The sequence below is a fragment of the Pezoporus wallicus genome, unplaced genomic scaffold (genome assembly GCF_028554395.1).
Source record: "Pezoporus wallicus isolate ANWC-B61680 ecotype Strahan unplaced genomic scaffold, APGP_CSIRO_Pwel_v1 contig_6217, whole genome shotgun sequence".
In the NCBI taxonomy this organism is placed as follows: Eukaryota; Metazoa; Chordata; class Aves; order Psittaciformes; family Psittacidae; genus Pezoporus; species Pezoporus wallicus.
In genome coordinates this window covers 1,855,577-1,872,971 of record NW_026637336.1, presented here as the reverse complement: position 1 = coordinate 1,872,971, position 17,395 = coordinate 1,855,577, and the positions used below count along the sequence as shown (strand labels likewise).

The 17,395-nt window shown below is 52.5% G+C and overlaps 1 protein-coding gene across 1 annotated transcript; it reads right to left on the bottom strand.

The window, feature by feature from the left end:
* Positions 1-1,462: 1,462 nt before the first annotated feature.
* Positions 1,463-10,442, bottom strand: RAP2C (RAP2C, member of RAS oncogene family). The gene is made up of 4 exons (XM_057404913.1): positions 10,345-10,442; positions 9,875-10,264; positions 7,863-8,182; positions 1,463-3,961 (listed from the first exon to the last, which is right to left on the bottom strand). Exons 2-3 carry the CDS (start codon positions 10,145-10,147, stop codon positions 7,904-7,906), a joined length of 552 nt encoding a protein of 183 aa, XP_057260896.1. The 5' UTR covers positions 10,148-10,264; positions 10,345-10,442; the 3' UTR covers positions 1,463-3,961; positions 7,863-7,903.
* Positions 10,443-17,395: the final 6,953 nt, after the last annotated feature.

Sequence of the window (17,395 nt, the reverse complement as noted above, 5' to 3'; positions counted from 1 at the left end):
GCTTTGAAAGAGAGCTCCAGAGGCAAGTGAGTTGATTCCGTACTAAATGCAGTTTCCATGGAGAACAACAAACTTCATCCCCTACAATCTTGTAATTGAACTGTCTCATCGCTGCCAGCCAAGCTACCATAAGCTCAATGCTGCCCTCAGCAGAGCCAGGAAACTACTACAGGTAGGATCTGACCTTTGAATTGAACGCTGCTGCTGATTTACAGCAGCCTTTGCTCCTCGCAGCTGCATTGACCAGGCAGAGATAAAAAGCCCCAAAAGCCAGGTTATTTCCCTTTCAGAGAGCACAGAGCACCTCACCTCTGCACATAGCCTGCCTCCAGCTACGTGTGCAGCACACTGTACATCACCTCCTCCAGCTGCCAAGGAAGTGACTCACAAACTGAAGCACCCACTAGCAAACCAAGCACCAGGATTGCTGGCTTCTCAGCAGGGGTAACTCCAACAGGCTGACACGGACGGGTTTAGAACCCGTATCTCATTTTAATGAAGACCAGACACTTCCACCTAGCTCCCAGCTGTAATTACAGCCAAGCCCATTAGCGCAGATAACAGCTCCACCGAGGCGCGGTCACCCTCCACCCATGCCGGTATCTGCTGCACTTCCTCCTCGGGCTGTCCTGCTGCAGGGCTCCAGCGGCTGGCACCGCCCGTGTCAGTGCCACCTCATCACCATCACCATCTGTGTCACCTCCTGTACCTGTCACCCGTGCGAGGTGGGAGCCTGCTCCAGTCTGTGCTCTCTATAGCCATGCTGCCAGACACTTGTCCTCTGCCTGCATGGGGGAGTGGGGCGCTGGGGAGGCTTCTGCAGGGGCTCTGCACTGCTACAGGAGGAGCTGCTAAACCAGAGAAAAAGATGCTTATGGAGCTCCCCGAAACAGCCAGCCTGGATTTAGACTGCATTGAGAGGGCAGAAGCTCTTCCCTGTGAGGGTGCTGAGGCGCTGGCACAGGGTGCCCAGGGAAGCTGTGGCTGCCCCGTCCCTGGCAGGGGTTGGAACTGAATGAGCTTTAAGGTCCCTTCAACAGAACCCAGTCTGGGATTCTATGGTTCTATGGCTGGCAGCATCACAGCAAGATCCCATCATCACTGTGGCTCAACCCTGTTACAACAGGCTCCTGCCTCCCACCACCCACAGAGACTTGTTTCAATAAAGGCCTCACCACCCTGGCCTGCGAGGAGAGGGACCATCACTGCTCTGAACAGGCTCCCAGAGTAACAGTGTAAAGCCCAGCACCTGCTCCCCTCCTCTCTACTCAGAGCACCTGAGACCGTGAGCTTTGCACCCAGCCTGAGCACAGCTGCACACCCCGTTTCCTGCAGTGGAAGCAGTCACTCATGACAATTCAGATGTGGTTACTATGCTTTGAATAACCAGAACCCCCCAAAACACCTTGCTTTGTGAGTTCAGCCCCTTGGGAAGGATGGAACACAGAGCAGTGAGCCCAGCTTGGTAATACAGGTATCTATTTTATTAAAAAAGTTACAAACAGGTGGACTGTAGGGTTGTCTTACAAAATGACAAGAATGAATCTACTGGAAAAATCCTTTTTTACAAAGCATTATAGGTAATTGTTCTGGTTTTGCACTTGTTATTCCAGATTTCACCTATCACTGATAAAGATACAGTACATTAGATAGATGATGGTAGGTTACATTTGTCTTTGTAGAGCCCTACTGCAGTGATTTGAACAACTCCTAAACAGATGCCATAGTAAAGACAATACATATTGCATTTATTATTAGCCTCTTACTCTAATAAGCAACTTCACATGCAATCTATTGAGGAAGCCTAAAATAACTTTTGGTCCCTTTTTCCCCCCAAAGTGTGCTGAAGAAACCATCTCTTGTTTTCCCAGTCCTGTCACTCTAAACTAGTTCAAGTTTTAAAGTCCTTTTTTTAATTCTTTTTCCATTTTTTTTTGTGCTGAGGTCCATGACAATGAACACTGGTTTGATAACTACCCATAGGAATGAACCACTGCTTCATAGCAACCAACTCCTTCCCCCTTAGACAAAACTAAGATCTTGATGCATTACTTTTATTTCCTAGTACTTCCTTACAACCTACAAAAAAGATCAACGAGCATCACTTCAACAAAAGAAACCTACTGTGAAGACAAGGTTTGGTTTAATTCTGGTATTAAAGTGCAAACCTAAGCATTAGCCTCAGCCTCTCCATCAGGTTTGTACAATAGGGGAAAAAAGAATAATTCAAGTAACCCCACAGGAAAACTAAAAGCGGGTGTTTCGCTACCCAAGCAGGAAACCTGCTGTTCCCTCCTCCTCCTCCTCTGCTCAGGATCCCAATTCAACACTGAACGTAGACTCAGAACCTTTATTTCTGCTACCACTGGCAAGTCAGCCTGCATTATTAGCAATAAAACACATTAGTGTGAGATACTGTACCGGTCAGCTTTTACTGTTTGAAATGCCATCATCCACAACACAATTGGTGAGTTTCCAACTGCCTGACCTCATCTATCCATCACTGCTTTTGCTGGAGCTTTTCTCCAAGTTCTTTAGCTATTACAGGGAGAGAATGGACATTTCTAGAAGCATGTTCAAATGACTAAAGCTGGGCTCCTAAAAACCTAGGACTTTGGTGCAGTAGGTGAGCTGCAGTTATTATACTTCTGCAAAACAAAAAGTACACATTTGAAACCACTGCTAGAAAACAGCTCTCATGTATGCAACATGTTAAACTGAACAAAAGAATCCCATCTGGTCTTCGTACATGTTCATTCTGCTCTTTATACCTGTGTTATTGTTAAAATCTTCAAGTATTCAGAGAATATGTTGCTCAGGTAAACAATAAGGAAGGCAATGGCTGTTTAAAGCACGCTCGCAGTTAGTATCACTGAAACCTGGTGCTTTTCCCCTTCTCACACCAACTTGTCTCTAATGTTAAACTGGTTTCTTGGGAAATCAAACCAAACCAAACCAAACCAACTAAAAAAGCAATCTGTGACAGTGCAAGAAAAACTTTAACAAATATTGCTTTAAAATATTATTCAGAAAGACAAATATTAGGAACTATAAAATGTAAAGTGATCTTATTTGCATTAGATTTACATGTGCAGAGGTCTAGTAGATGTCTCGATGTGCCAGGCAAAGCTGAGCTGACCAATCAGGCATAAAGCCCATCCTGAAGGATACATTATCCCTTTTCCAAGGCATAAAGAAGCTATTTGTAAACAAGCAAGTTTAGAAACTCAGCCGAAGGAAAAGTGTGCTGCCGTTTTTCAATGCTACAATTGTCATTTTTGATTAAATGAGTTTAGGAGACCCATGACTGCAAGAAAAGAAACATCAGCAGGAGACTTTACCTCCCAAGCCAAGCAATCCCTACTGTCAAATTGGACCAGACACTGTGCCCCAGCTGCATTCACCGAGGAAAGGGATACTACATCCATACAACAGAGGTGCCTTCAGTATCTCCTCCTGACACTGTCACACGTAAACAAAAAGTCTCAAAGAATGACCCAGTACACTGTAGAAGAAAACTTTGCCAACAGAATAAGCACTGATGCGAGGTAATATACAGAAGTAACCATTTGTTTAAGGCTCAATTTATTCTCCATTAAAACTCTCTTCTTTTAAAAGGCATTGAGTAGGTAATACTGAGTTTAAGTATTTAATAAATACAAGTTCAGAAATTGATTAAAGAAATCAATTAAAATATTAAAAATGAACTCTTGCATATTAGCCATTATATGAACTTAGAAAGCTATAAAAGGACTGATAGAGAAAGAACAGATCTTTAAACTTATGGTAAACATGCTAAGCATTCTGATTAAGGTGTGTGGATCCTGCAGGCCACCAACCTTATGCACTTAGATGTATGGCAATGTGCTGTAATAGAGACAGGTTTACCAAGGCTCAGCTCTGCAACCTGGGCTGAAAGTTCTCCAAAGCAGCATCTGTGCAAGTTTCCTCTGAGTTTTATCTGCAATTTAAACAAAATAACTAATGAAAGCCACATTCAACACACATTCAAAGTGAACCCAGCTTCTCCCACAGGGCAGAAGCTCTGGTTTGCCACAGAGCTTCCAAAGCACTGCTTTACACAGCAGCATTCTTGAGGTTCTCCTCCTCTAACTCCAGTAACTTAAGAGGCAAGCAGGTTAACAACGTACTGCTATGAACTTTGTAACTGCTGCCCCTGTGGGATATTAAACTGCTTCTAAAGATATGAAAGAGGTAGGAGGCACTACAGCACCCAGCAACATGAAGCAATGGCAGAAGTTCTAGAAGCAGGTAGATGAGCTAAACTAATTCAGTATCAGCATCTGAGTTCTCAGCATTCAGGTCTTCTAAATTACTACTAAACCACCACATGTACACAGCCTCAGCAGGGACACACCGTGTGCCACTGTTCTCCATCAAGCACCCAAATGTAAGTGGTGTGACCAACCCACTGTATTTCTGACAACTTGCTTGCACTTCACAAGATTTATATGCAATGGTACCCTGAAAGCCTGAGTTGAAGCTTGAAGTCTGTAGAAACCTGCCCTTCATGTGCACATGCCAGGACTTCAGTGCAGCTCCAACCTTGGCTTTTCAGGGGTTTTGGTGACTCTTCTCTACTCCTGAAGTAATTTCTTCATAGGAGTCATGTCCTTAGAAATCACCAACCAGCATCAGTCTTTCACCTCAGTGTTAAAGTGTTCCCAACCCTATTAGTATCTCTACAGAAAACCTTTAACACACCAGCACTATAAGAGGTGCTGCATTTTAAAGAGGAGTTAAAACATGAAACACTAATACTGACAGTTCAAGAGAAATCCTACAGCAAGGAAGAGAGCAGCCCCTGGAAACCTCACACCTCCGACTGCAGCAATCACACAACAGCAGACCACTGCAGAAGCAAGAAAGGGGAGGGGGGGGACAGGATGCAAGAACAATGCATGTTTCTAAAAGGAACTATGGCTTATCCTGATGATGTGGCTTTGGTCCATCCGTCATTTCACCTAAAGCAGCTGACTGAACAGCAATTTCAGCACATGCTACTCATACTGTGGAAGAACCTACGCAACATCATACCCGACAGATGGGCTGAGGTATCAGCACCAGAGAGGTCAGTGGTACCTGACACTGAAACAGCCTTAGATAAAACCAAGTCCACCATATAATTCACCCCCTCAACTGTTTTCTCCAGAAGAACTGCAGAGACACAGACTGGTTTTATGTACTTGATTCTGAACTAACTAATCCAGACCTAAGACTCCTCCTGGATGCAGACAGGTCACAGAACACAGAGATGATGCTGATGATCATGCTAGGACAGCGCTAGAGTTCAAGCCTGCCTCTGACACACGGGTTTTTTAGACCCCTGGTTCCACTTTCTCAGTTACAGTTTACCTGGGAGAGGTCACTGCTGAAGCAGATGTTTGAGAAGCAGCATTTGTTCCCTGGATCACAGATGAGCAGAAGAACTACAAAGCTGATTACAGCTATCACAAGACACCATCAGCAGCAATCCTACACTAGAGCACATCAGATGGGAATTATCAGGCAGCAAAGGCTTATCATAAAGTCAATGAGATCCTACACCTAGTCAAAGAACAAGGACAGAGTGGGAGCCAGGAAGAAGGAAATAGCCCAAAAATGTGAGGTTGAAATGAAAGATGTGGAGCATGAGCCTGCGAGGAGCCAGGGTAAAAGAAGTGTGAGACATGGTGAGAGCTGGACTGACCAGGAAGCTGTCCAAGGACAGACTTACTTGTTTGGCACAGGTGATGAGACTACACTGGGCAGAAGCAGCCCCTCCTAGAAGCAAGGAAGCATTCTGCTGCTAGAAGCCTGACCTATGAGCTAGGCAGAATGAAAGAGAGGAAATCTGTATTACACAAGCTTAGAGCATCCTCTGTCTCAAGAGGTCACAAAGACTTAAGAATACAGCTGTTTCTTCTGAAGGAAGAGCACGCTTAGGAAACTCATCAAATCTAAGCATTCAAGGAATAACACATGGCCCTGCCCCCTCCCTCAATTTCACCTTTAAGATTAAACTTGATATTTAATACTAAATCTAGAAGCCTCCCTCAAAGTAACCAAATGTGCAAGTACAAATTTCATGGATAAAAGGCCTGACTGTGTCAGAGTTGAGGACTGCAACCTGCACGGGATGAACCACCAGTAACCCAAGGACTGCCAGAACCTTTGGCATACTTCAAGTCCACACACTCTCATTTGTGAAGCTGCCTTAGAAATAGCTGCAACATCGCATTACTACATGCAATTCAAGACATTAACCCTGCAGCACTCTTAAAGGAGTGATTTCATTGATTTACTCCTTCCTATATCCCTGAAAGGCTCTGCAGGAGTTAGGGATTAGTGGACAAGGAAAGACTTTGTGGTTTAACCTGCTCCAATACAAGCAGTGTGCTCACTTTCAGCAAGAAAAGCCAGAACTTACACACACGGCTTAGGTGGAGACAGCAGCCCTTTTTAATTTCACAGAACCGCAGATAAAACCATCACGTATTATCTTGAGTCTGACAGTGCCTGGGTCAGGAGTATCTAGAATTTTACATTCACAAAGCACTTGATACCCATCTCAAAGACAAGCTTTGAGTCTGCGCTCAAGATTAAAGAGGATACATGGTCCAAAGCTTCCAGTAATAACCTATTTTCTCTCTGGTCACTCAGATGCAGAAAGCTCCTTGGACTCAAGCAAGTTCCTAACGTGGCAGTTGGAGCCTGAGCCTCAAGGACAGCAGCACTCACGAGTGGCAGTGCCTTTTCATGTCCTCCCTCATCCCTGCACTTGCCTTCAGAGAACACACCGAGCTGCTTGCCAAGACAGGCCCTGCAGACCCCTGAAGGTCTGATGGACCAGCTGGCTGCAGAGCGTACCAGTGATGTAGAAGAGCCCTTTTCAGTAACATGGATTCAAGCCAGTGGTGAAACCAGACTTAAAACCACCATACAGAGACAGAACAAGAGCAGTGGGATGCCCAGAACCACCCTGCACAGGAGTGACAGCTCTGCTGTGTGCAGAAGGAACAGATCCAGCCACACTATCAGGTGAAAGAGGTACTGAGAAAGACCACCACATGCGTGAGGGGCCAAGAGCAGCTACCCTTGGGAAGAAGGATGAAACCAAAGCAATACCCGAGACAGGGGAAGCTGCAGAGGCCCCTCCGAGCGCTGCACTCTTGCCACACCTCTCATGAGTCACAGGAAGGAGCTGTGCAGTGAGAAGCCATTTTATAGCGTGTTCTCTGCTCTGGGGATTTTAGATGAAGAGCACTTTGCACACGTCCTTGCCTACTTCATGTGGGCTCCAGGCCACTCCTCACAGCTCAGGGTGGATCTCTCTTAAACTTATCCCACTGATAAGGCAGAAACGTGCTCCAAGTACATTCGGTTTCTGTACAATTTACTTCTTATTCTTTAAATAAGTTCAAAGTCTTTTCAGCAAACCTACTGGGAAAGGTGATCACAACAATAATCCCACTGAACTCCAAGGTAATTCCCATTATTTGCAATAATTCGGGTACCAACTACAACCAATGAAGAAAGCCACTGTAACGTCACAGACCATTAGGGATAACATAACGTCAAACACACTGACAGTCAAATAGGTGCAATGAGATCACACACTTTGTTTTACTGTACAATTCCTGCAGGTAAATGCAGCGTTCCCTGACTAACCCTGATGAAGTAGCACAAGAATCTGCTTGATTCGAGTCATCACGTGCAACTGAATGCACAAGCTTCCACCTCTTTTGGAGGAAGGCTCCTTCCAGTTTAGACTGCTTAACTTCAGACTCCCTGGCACACTGTATCTGCTTACTCAGACAGCACGGTTATGCACCTCAGGTAGTTATGAGTGTTCCACCAACCTGCTCTGTATGGCCATGATTGAGGTTTTTCTTGATTTCTCTCACTGGACGATGCAAGTTGTACAACACTGATCTTGTTTCTCAGGCAGGGAGGCATAGTTCATTTGCCTGACGATCTCAGCAAACAGTTCATCCACCATCGTTTTGCTCTTGGCTGAAGTCTCCATGAAGGGGCAGCCCCACTCCTGAGCCAGGGCTCTGCCTTCTGCAGATAACACCTCCCTCTCCGACTCCAGATCCACTTTATTCCCCACTAGAATCAGAGGAACTTTTTCATATCTCTTCACCCGGACAATCTGGTCCCTCATCGGCTTGATGTCCTGGTCAAACAACCCAGCTGGTTAGTAAGTGCCGGTAACCACATGGAATTGCTCTAGAGCCACCACAGAAGCATGTTTTAACAACTCTCCCATGCAACTGAAGATTCAGAACACATCAGGGCCATCTTAAATTCAGATTCATGAGGATCTAGAGCACAGAGAAGGTTAACACCCACCTTTAATAAAAGAAGGGGTTTAGTTTTATATAAATGCATGCACACTTTATAAAGTGTATCTGTCTATATAAGCAGAAACTGCACTGAGAGCAATTCTCAGCTCATCTAGAGGAAGATGGAGCAGAGCTGCTTTCAGCTGTCTGAAGAAGTGGTCTCCAGCCCAACAACCTGCACCACTCGCAGCAGATGCCATTACACAGTCGTTTAGGAAGCTCGTGTTTAGTCTACAGCTGGAGAAAGCTGGTGGTCATTTACATAAAGCCTTCTCATTCTTGCAATGCTTAGAATAATTCATTGTGAACACAGTTAATCACACGTAAGCAACCAAATTAGATGCTGTAAAGAGATTTTATTACCTAGAGATGCATTTATTCAAGTCTGAGCTAACACTGGGAGTTCACACTTGAAAGGCTGAGTCAACCTCCTCTGCCCCCTGAGTGGTGGAAGTTACTATCAGTACTAAGTTCTACAAGTTCTTGCATAGCTCCAAACCAAAGCAACTTAAACACCTGAAGTTACCACTGTGTGAAAGAACTACAGAAAGGGGTTTGCACCTACAGGCTTCAGGGTACACATGCTATGGACAGACAAGAATAACTCAATATTAACAGGGTGGATTACTAACTTCCTTGAATAATGGGGACTCGCTGGTCCCAAATAAAGGGAAAACAAGGGCAGAAGCATCCCAATGTCACTGCTGTTGTTTTGTATAGAAATAAGTCTCCAGCGAGTTCAAGGCCTCTGCTAAGATAAAGTGGAGTCTCCAGCAAACGCAAACACACTGCTTCAGTAGGGGGGGTTTGCCAAGCAGCTGGAATACACCCAACTCTTCAACAGAAGGCAAAGCAGTGGCTGCAAATTCCTGTGCTGCATCTAGTGCTGCTAAACCCACTGACTGCCCACAAACGAAGCCCCATCTCGAGAGGCAGCTATTTCCACTTTGCGAGTCGTGATAGTAGAAATGAAATCTGGACCCACAAATCCTCACATATGGCTCGCTTCTCCTCTCCAATACTCCACCTACGCTGGGAAAGCATCGAGCTTATATTAGACACACATATTTTGGGAGAGGGGGCGGAAAATAGCAGCTTATTTAAAAGCTCCCAATTGCAGCACAGAGACTCTGCAAGACCCCGTGCAGAAACGTTCCTTTTGGGAAGGAGGAGAGGGGGAAAAAGGGGAAGTCTCTATTTTAATACCAAGGGATTTCTTCATGGTAGGGGATTGCCAAAAGCTTCTGGTGGGGAAGCGGGAGCGGCTCATTGTGCTGCAGCCCCGGTGGGGGATTTAACAATGGTGGCACCCCGGGAAGGCCCTGCAAAGCCAAGAGCCCTGCAGCAGGAAGCGGGGCTGCTGAACGCGGGGCATTCCCGCTTGTGCCCCTCCAGCGAGAGGGCGCTTACACGTGGCCAACCCCAACACTTCCTCCTCGCCCCAGCGCCGGCCCTGGGGCAGGAACGGCCGCGTCCGCAGGGCGGACAGCGGGGGCCAGCCCCCCGCGGCCGGGCGCGGTTACCTGGAAGGACTGCTGGTTGACCAGGCTGTAGACGAGGATGAATCCCTGTCCGTTCTTGATGTAGAGATCGCGCATGGAGGCGAACTGCTCGGTGCCCGCCGTGTCGAGGATCTCCAGCACCGACGGGGACGAGTCCACCTCGATCTCCTTGCGGTAGAAGTCCTCGATGGTGGGGTCGTACTTCTCGATGAAGGTCCCGGTGACGAACTGCACGGTCAGGGCGGACTTCCCCACCCCGCCGCTGCCCAGCACCACCACCTTGTACTCCCGCATCGGGCCCCGCGGCCGCTCCCCCGCCAGGCCCGGGCCTAGGGCAGGCGGCAGCGCGGCCCTCGCATAGCCCCGGCCCGCCTCAGGAGAAGGGCGAGGCCCCGCTGCTCCCGCGCCGTCCTGAGGAGAAACAGAAACCGCGGTTATTGCTCGGCCTGCCCCGGCCGGGCCCCGCCGCTCCTCCCCGCTCCGCTCCTCACCGCCGCTCCTCTCAGTCCATCCCGCCGCGCCTCGGCCGCGGGGCCCGCCCGGAACGGTTACGCTGCGGCACCCGGCGCCGCGCGCCCCTCCCCGCCGCCAGCGGGGCTCGGTCCGGGGGGCAGCCCCACACGGGCGGGCCCGGTGCCCCGGGAGGCCCCGCGGGGTGAGGTGAGCGCAAGCCCCCGCGGCCCGTCCTGCCCAGCCCCGCTCCGCCGCTGCTGTGGGACGAGCTGCTCCGGGCTCTGCGGTTCCCCCGGGCTCCCTCCGCCCAGGCCCGGCGGTGACCCCGCAGCCCCGGCGCTTCCCAGCGATGGTTCCCGTTAGGAGGAAACGGGAGGGAACAAAGGGCGGGTGTCTGCCTAAAAAGCACAGAACGCGGCCCGGTTTGTGCTGAAGGGACCTCAGCTTGCTCCAAGCCCCTGTGTCCAACCTGGCCTTGAACACTGCCAGGGATGGGGCAGAGTCCTTTGGTCGCTCAGACCTGAGCCCATCACTGCTTACCTAAACCTCAGTTAGGCGAACCTGAGCCCCTGCTCTCTGTAAGCAATGAGCCCTCTGCCGCTGCCGTTGCCTCGGAGATGGACCTGTCAAGTGAATTGCTGCGTGAGGCAGGGATGGTGAATCACGGAGTGAGGTGAGCGTTAAGGCAGGCTGCCTCCTACTTCAACCCATTATAAGTCATGAGTAGATGCAAGGTGCCTGAAGCACCCAGGCTCAGACGTGAGCAGAGCTTCCCATCTAGATTTAACCGTGACACGATCAGCGACAGTGACAAAGGGGGCGGGAGGAAAGGGGCACGGGAGGATGAGGGTGACAATAATGGGATTACACGGTCACTTAGCTCCATTGTGTGCCTGCCTTTGGAGCGCTGCTGGTCCATTGTGTTTGCCATGGGTGGAGGAATGACTCAGGGAGAGGAAGGGGGCAAAGAGCACAGCGATGGCGCGAGGGGAAGGCAAACAAACAGGGGGTTGAGTTAACTCTGCGCTGAGACACAGCACAAGCAGCGGGTGCAGGGTTGGGAACCCGGATGCTTTCCCTCCATGTGCATATCAGCGTCGTTCCCTATTGCTGGAGACCCATTTCCCAGCACTTTATCCCTGGCCACACGTGTCTACAGCTGAACAAACCCCCAAAGGCCCATCTCAAAGTGCACCCGACTTCACTGATCACCCTTCAGCTGGGTCCTTCCCTTCGCTGAGCACCTCACAGCTCCTACACGGGGCCACAACCTGGAGCCGCAGCAGGAGCTGGGGATGGAAGAGGCTCGGAAGCTCCGGATGGGAATCGCTGCTCCTGCCATAAATGGCCCAGCGCTGAGCCTGGCACCTCCTGCCAGCACCGCCCCGGTGCCGCTCCCTTGTCCCCACCATGAGGTGCAGCCCGACCAAGGGCAGAGCCTGGCTCATCTCTGCTGCGCTGAGCTCCTGCCAGGCTGAGCTTCAAGGTCCCTTCAGCCCAAACCAGGCTGTGGTTCTGTGCTAAACGAGCATCTGGGCAGGACCTGATTACTGCAGAGCAGCTCTGCGCTGTGCACGGGCTCAGCCGCTCCGTGCCATGCCCACAGCAGCAACAATAAAGAACGCTCTTATTAAACGAACCTGCTAAGGCACAGCTCCCGTGGGGATGTTCGGGAATGGGCAGGTGGCACGAGCAAGGGCCAGGAATAACCACGACCCCCATCTCATCAGTGCGGGACGTGGATCCTGCCTGCTGCTGTGTCCAGCAGGGGGGATGGCCGGCAGAGGAGCATCCCCAAGCTCTGGATGGAGTGAGGAGTCCTGGAGCATCGCCTGCAGATGCCAGTGGGGGACCGCACCCGAGCCAAAGCCTCCCAGCCCAGCCAGGCCTGGGGCTGCCTGGTGCAGGCTGCCCATCGCTGTGTCACCAGTGACCTGCTCCCTGCTGTGATTCCGTGCTCACCCCGGCTATAAAGCAGGCCCTGCTGTGCCAGGAAGCCTGCAGCAGGCTGCTGGGCCTGGTTTCACCTCAGTTAGCATCCAGCTGGGACATCACTTGGGTAAACACAAGCAAAACCGGCTCAAAAGTGAGAGTCCTTTCTCCTTCTCCTCTCCAGTGGTGCTGCCGATCCACCCTTTGTGCCTTAGGGAGTTCTGGGTGGCAGGGCAGGGTTGGGACTGGCTCCCTGGGGCTCTTTGTGTTGAAGAGACCTCAAAGCTCCTCCAGCTCCAACCCCTGCCACGGGCAGGGACCCCTTCCAGTGGAGCAGCTTGCTCCAAGCCCCTGTGTCCAGCCTGCCCTTGAACACTGCCAGGGATGGGGCTCCCATGCAGCTCCTTTGAGGAGGATCCATCATTCCCAACCTGTAAGTGCAATGACAGCTCTCGATCTCAGCTCCACGTGGCACTGAGATGCGTTGTAGGGGCTGGATGTGTTCACCTGGCCCAGGGGCCCAGTCCTGGTGCTGGTTCGGGCACTGTGACCCTCACAGAGACTTCTCCTCTTTGCCACCTTTTCCTGCCAGGACAGAGATGACTCAGAGGCAAATTCTGGGGACCTTTCCCAGAAATCTCTTTCCTGTTTCTTCCCTAAGAGCCACCCTTTAGCTTTCAGCCTTTATTTCAGTAGCAACAGGAGGCCTCCTGGCACTCCAGAGCAATTCCTGACTCTGGGACAGAAGGGGGGGGGGGGGGGGGGCTGCACTGCATTCTCATTGATCCAACAAGCAGTTTGGTGGCATTTCTGGGAGCAGAAGCAGCGGGGTTTTGGTGACGTCCCCAAGCACGGCACCAACCATTGGGTAAAGCTTATCCCAGGAGCTGGTTGTGGCTGATGAGCAGCACTGCGGCGGAGCTGCTGCCGTGCCACCCTGCCATGCTCACTGCCTGTGGCCTGGTTGTCCCCTCCCTGCTGCTCTCGTGCTGCAGGATGAGTGCCCCGTGCCGGGGAGCAGCTCACTGCTCTGTGTGAGGTTGCTGCTGTCGCTCCTCTTCCGTTGTTCTCCATGCACTGAGCCATCTCCTCGTTGCTCCCCACGCTCCGAGCTGAGGTACCCCGTGCCACATGGAAGCGCCTCCTGCTCCCGCTCCCCACACCAGCATTGGGCTCCCAATAACACAACATCCCCCCCCAGCACGAGGTGATGCCAGCACAGCACCCCCTCCTCAGGTACCACCTTCTAGGGCTTCCTGGAGCTGAGGGGCCGGGGCTGGCCTCAGAGCTGACCCTGTTCATCATCCTCTGGGATGTGACAGCCTCTCCCTGGGAGCAGGCACTCCACAGGGGTAGAGTAAGCCTGGAAATGCAGCTCCTTCAAGCCAGAAGCAGCAGTGATCACAGGAAGGCTGGACTTGATGATCTTAAAGGGCTTTTCCAACCTTGCTGATTCTATGATTCCATAAACCAGACCTGTTGCTTTAAATCCCACATGGAAAGAAAGGCAGGGAAAAGTAAATACACTGCCAAGACAGCTTTTGAGGGTTTCTGGAGATAAAGCCATTTCAAACTGGTGTCTGACAGGAGAGTTCCCATTCACTGTTACCATTCCATGGGGTTTCCTTTTCTCCTCTGCACTTTGGCCTCTCAGAGAATTCCCTCATTCTGGAGACATCAACCCAATGACTGGGAAAGCAAACGTGGCTCTGCCAGGGCCGTGCTGCCCTGAGCTCACGTCAGGGTGCTGCTCCTCATGCATGGCCATGGGAATGGTGGCACCAGCAGCTCTGCCACTGCTGGGCAGAGGATGCTGCTGCCCCTGCCCTGTGCCCAGGGCAGCTCCAGTGTGGGGATGCGGAGCTATGAGAGCCCCGGGCTCATCCCAAGCTGGCAGCTCCCCTTGATCCAGTCCATCTGCCTCATCCCTCAGGCTTTGCTCATCTGCTTTTTGCTTTTCTAATCTTCGCTCCAGTGTTTAATCCCACGTCAAATTCTTGCCCATCCTCTCACAATCCTCCAAGTCTCTCATTCGTTCTTTTCTTTTTAGCCTGGCTCTGTAATTGCCAAGCATCTCAAATCCCTCTGTTTCCTCTTCATCCCTTGTGCCACCACGATGCTCCAAACAGGAGCTCTTCCCATGTTCTACCTGTGGACACCGCTCTTTGCATGGTCTCTAGAAAGGAAATGATCCTCCATTAGCCAGTGCTTTGGGAAGGGATGGCACAGCTGGAACAGAGGCAGAGGCTGAGGGTCCTCACCCTGTGCTCGACATCGGTGCTGAGCTGAGGTTTCTCTCCCAGCAATATTTCATTGCTGGTCAATGGCCACAAGGGAAAAGCATCGACACTGCATTTGCACTGCACTAGGCTGGGACATGAGGTTCTGAGAGGCAGCTCCCACCACTGGTGTGAGGGGAGAAACCCCATTGTTACTTCACAGAACCCCAGCCTGGTTTGGGTTGAAGGGACCTTAAAGCTCCTCCAGCTCCAACCCCTGCCACAGGCAGGGACACCTTCCACTGGAGCAGCTTGCTCCAAGCCCCTGTGTCCAACCTGGCCTTGAACACTGCCAGGGATGGGGCAGCCACAGCTTCTCTGGGCACCCTGTGCCAGCGCCTCAGCACCCTCACAGGGAAGAGCTTCTGCCTAAGAGCTCATCTCAGTCTCCCCTCGGGCAGGTTAAAGCCATTCCCCTTGGCCTGTCCCTCCATCCCTTGTCCCAAGCCCCTCTCCAGGTTTCCTGCAGCCCCTTCAGGCACTGGAGCTGCTCTCAGGTCTCCCCTTCAGGACCCTTCTCTTCTCCAGGCTGCCCCAGCCCAGCTCTCTCAGCCTGGCTCCAGGGCAGAGCTGCTCCAGCCCTCGCAGCAGCTCCGTGGTCCCGCTCCCCCTCCTGCCTGTGCTGCAGCCCTGAGCCAGGTCTGGCAGTGAGAGCTCGCTGGCTCCTGGTGCCCTTCCTGACTCATTATCCCCATCTCCACCTGATGACCCAGCCTCTGCCAGCAGGATGGGACCCTGCCAGCCCCGTGCCCGTGCAGAGGGGCCGGTGGTGCTCTGGATGCACAGCCCCGGGTGCGGGGCTATGGGGCAGCCCCATCCCTGTGTCCCGGGTCAGGGTGGCTGCAGGCAGGGGACAGGCAGGGCTGGGCCCTGGCAGGCTGAGGAGCCAGCCCAGCACCCTTCCCTCCACAGCACCCCCCTGCCCATGGAGACAAACGCCTTTAGAGCACCCTTTATTAAGTGAGAACTGAGGCTGTGCTCCACGCCGAGCCCTAATACAGCACAGACCTAAATACAGCGCTAATGCGCAAGCTTAAAGGATTTCCCATCATTGAAGCTGGCAGAGGGGCAGGGGCCAAGGGGGGAACTGCAGCTCACCTGCCCCCCCCAAGCATGGGCTGCCTGTGCCCAGCCGAAAGCCGCCCATAGCCCGCATCCTGTGTGCTGTGGGGAGTTAAAGTCTTCCAAGGCCTCATCCTGCCCAGCCCACAGCCCCGGTTTGTTCCTGTCAACCCCTCCAAAATCCCCTTGATTTATGCTGCGGTGCTGAGTGACGGAGCTGAACATGAGCAGCTTGTGCCCAGGCAGCCAGGAAGCCCCCAGCATCCTGGCCTGGCTCAGCACCAGTGCGGCAGCAGGGCCAGGGCAGGGATTGTGCCCCCGCACTGGGAACTGGTGAGGCTGCACCTCAAATCCTGTGTTCAGCTCTGGGGACCTCACTGCAAGAGAGACCTTGAGGTGCTGGAGCAGGGCCAGGGAAGGGAATGGAGCTGGTGCAGGGCCTGGAGCACAGGGGTGATGGGGAAGGGCTGAGGGACCTGGGGGGTTCAGTGTGGAGAAGAGAAGGCTCAGGGGGACCTGATGGCTCCCTACAAGTGCCTGAGAGGAGGATGGAGCCAGGAGGGGCTGGGCTCTGCTCCCAAGGAACAAGGGATGGGACAAGAGGAACCGGCCTCAAGCTGCCCCAGGGCAGGTTTAGATGGAGCTGAGGAACAATTCCTGCCCCAGAGGGTGCTCAGGCATTGGAACAGGCTGCCCAGGGCAGGGCTGCAGTCACCGTCCCTGCAAGTGTTCACTCACCATGGAGATGAGGCCTCAGTGCCATGGGGCAGTAATGGCCTTGGCAGTGCTGGGAACGGTTGGACTGGAGGAGCCGAAAGGGCTTTTCCAACCCATTTGATTCCATGGTTCTTCGCAGTAGCAGCAGTACATGGCCTGGTGTGAATTCCCACCTCCCCGTCTCCTCACCCCCCGCACACACAGGGATTTGCCTTCCCCTGTCCCCACCGCAGCGCTGCCGCTGCTCCGGGAGCAGCGATGGTTTCATGGGCAATGCCCTGTGCCCCCATCCCCGCCGCAGAGCAGGGTGCCGTGGTCGGTGCCTTCCCTTCAGGCCGTGTTCCTGCAGGGGAAACAAACAGCGTTTGACTTCAACCGGAGCTTTCCAGAGGCTTCGCCAAGGATTTGCCCTTGCTTTGGTACAGGCAAAACAGCCGCCAGTGCCCCCTGACACGGCGGTGCTAGCACCAGCAGGTGGTACCCAGGCAGCCTGGTGCCAGTGAACCGCATCCATTGCACACACAAGCTGAGCGTGCGATGGCTGCGGAGGGGAGGCAGCAGCTCCCTTGGGAAGGCACAGAGAACGTTTACAAGCAAACAGTTCCGTGGAGAACACCCCTGGGAAAGGCGGCAGCAGCCATGCGGGGACCAGCGGTGCAGCAGCAGCACACCGTGGCTCCTGCGGGAGCCGCTGTCTCGGTGCCATCGCCTCGGCGCTGGATCCACAGCTCCGGATCCAGGGCGAGGGCAGTGGGAACTGGCAGGGAGGACGGAGCAGGCGGCTGCGAGCAGACTTGGCAGAGCCACCCTGACACGGGCGGAGTGAGGAGAGAAGAGCAAAGGCATCTGCAGCATCTCCTGCCTGAGCCCAGCCTGGCTGGGACCCACCAGCGCTGCCTTGCTGGCTGCATGGGGCTCCTCTAAGCCCATCCCCGTGGCCTTGAGGCTGCGGCTTTATCTGTCTCTGTGAAGGTTCTCCTGTCCACAGACAGCCCAGAGCCTTCCCAGGCCATTCCCAGGGATCCATTTCTGGGATGTGCTGCTGTGTTGGAGGCAGGGGCTGGAAGGGGCACATTGGTCCATCGTCTGCAGCCACGGC

What these genes read in the sequence shown, in the direction of transcription:
- RAP2C (XM_057404913.1), bottom strand. Translation starts at nt 10,147, where the DNA reads ATGCGGGAGTACAAGGTGGTGGTGCTGGGCAGCGGCGGGGTGGGGAAG. An exon ending in TCAACCAGCAGTCCTTCCAG is followed by an intron (nt 8,183 to 9,874) that starts GTAACCGCGCCC and finishes TTGTTTGACCAG; the next exon opens with GACATCAAGCCGATGAGGGA.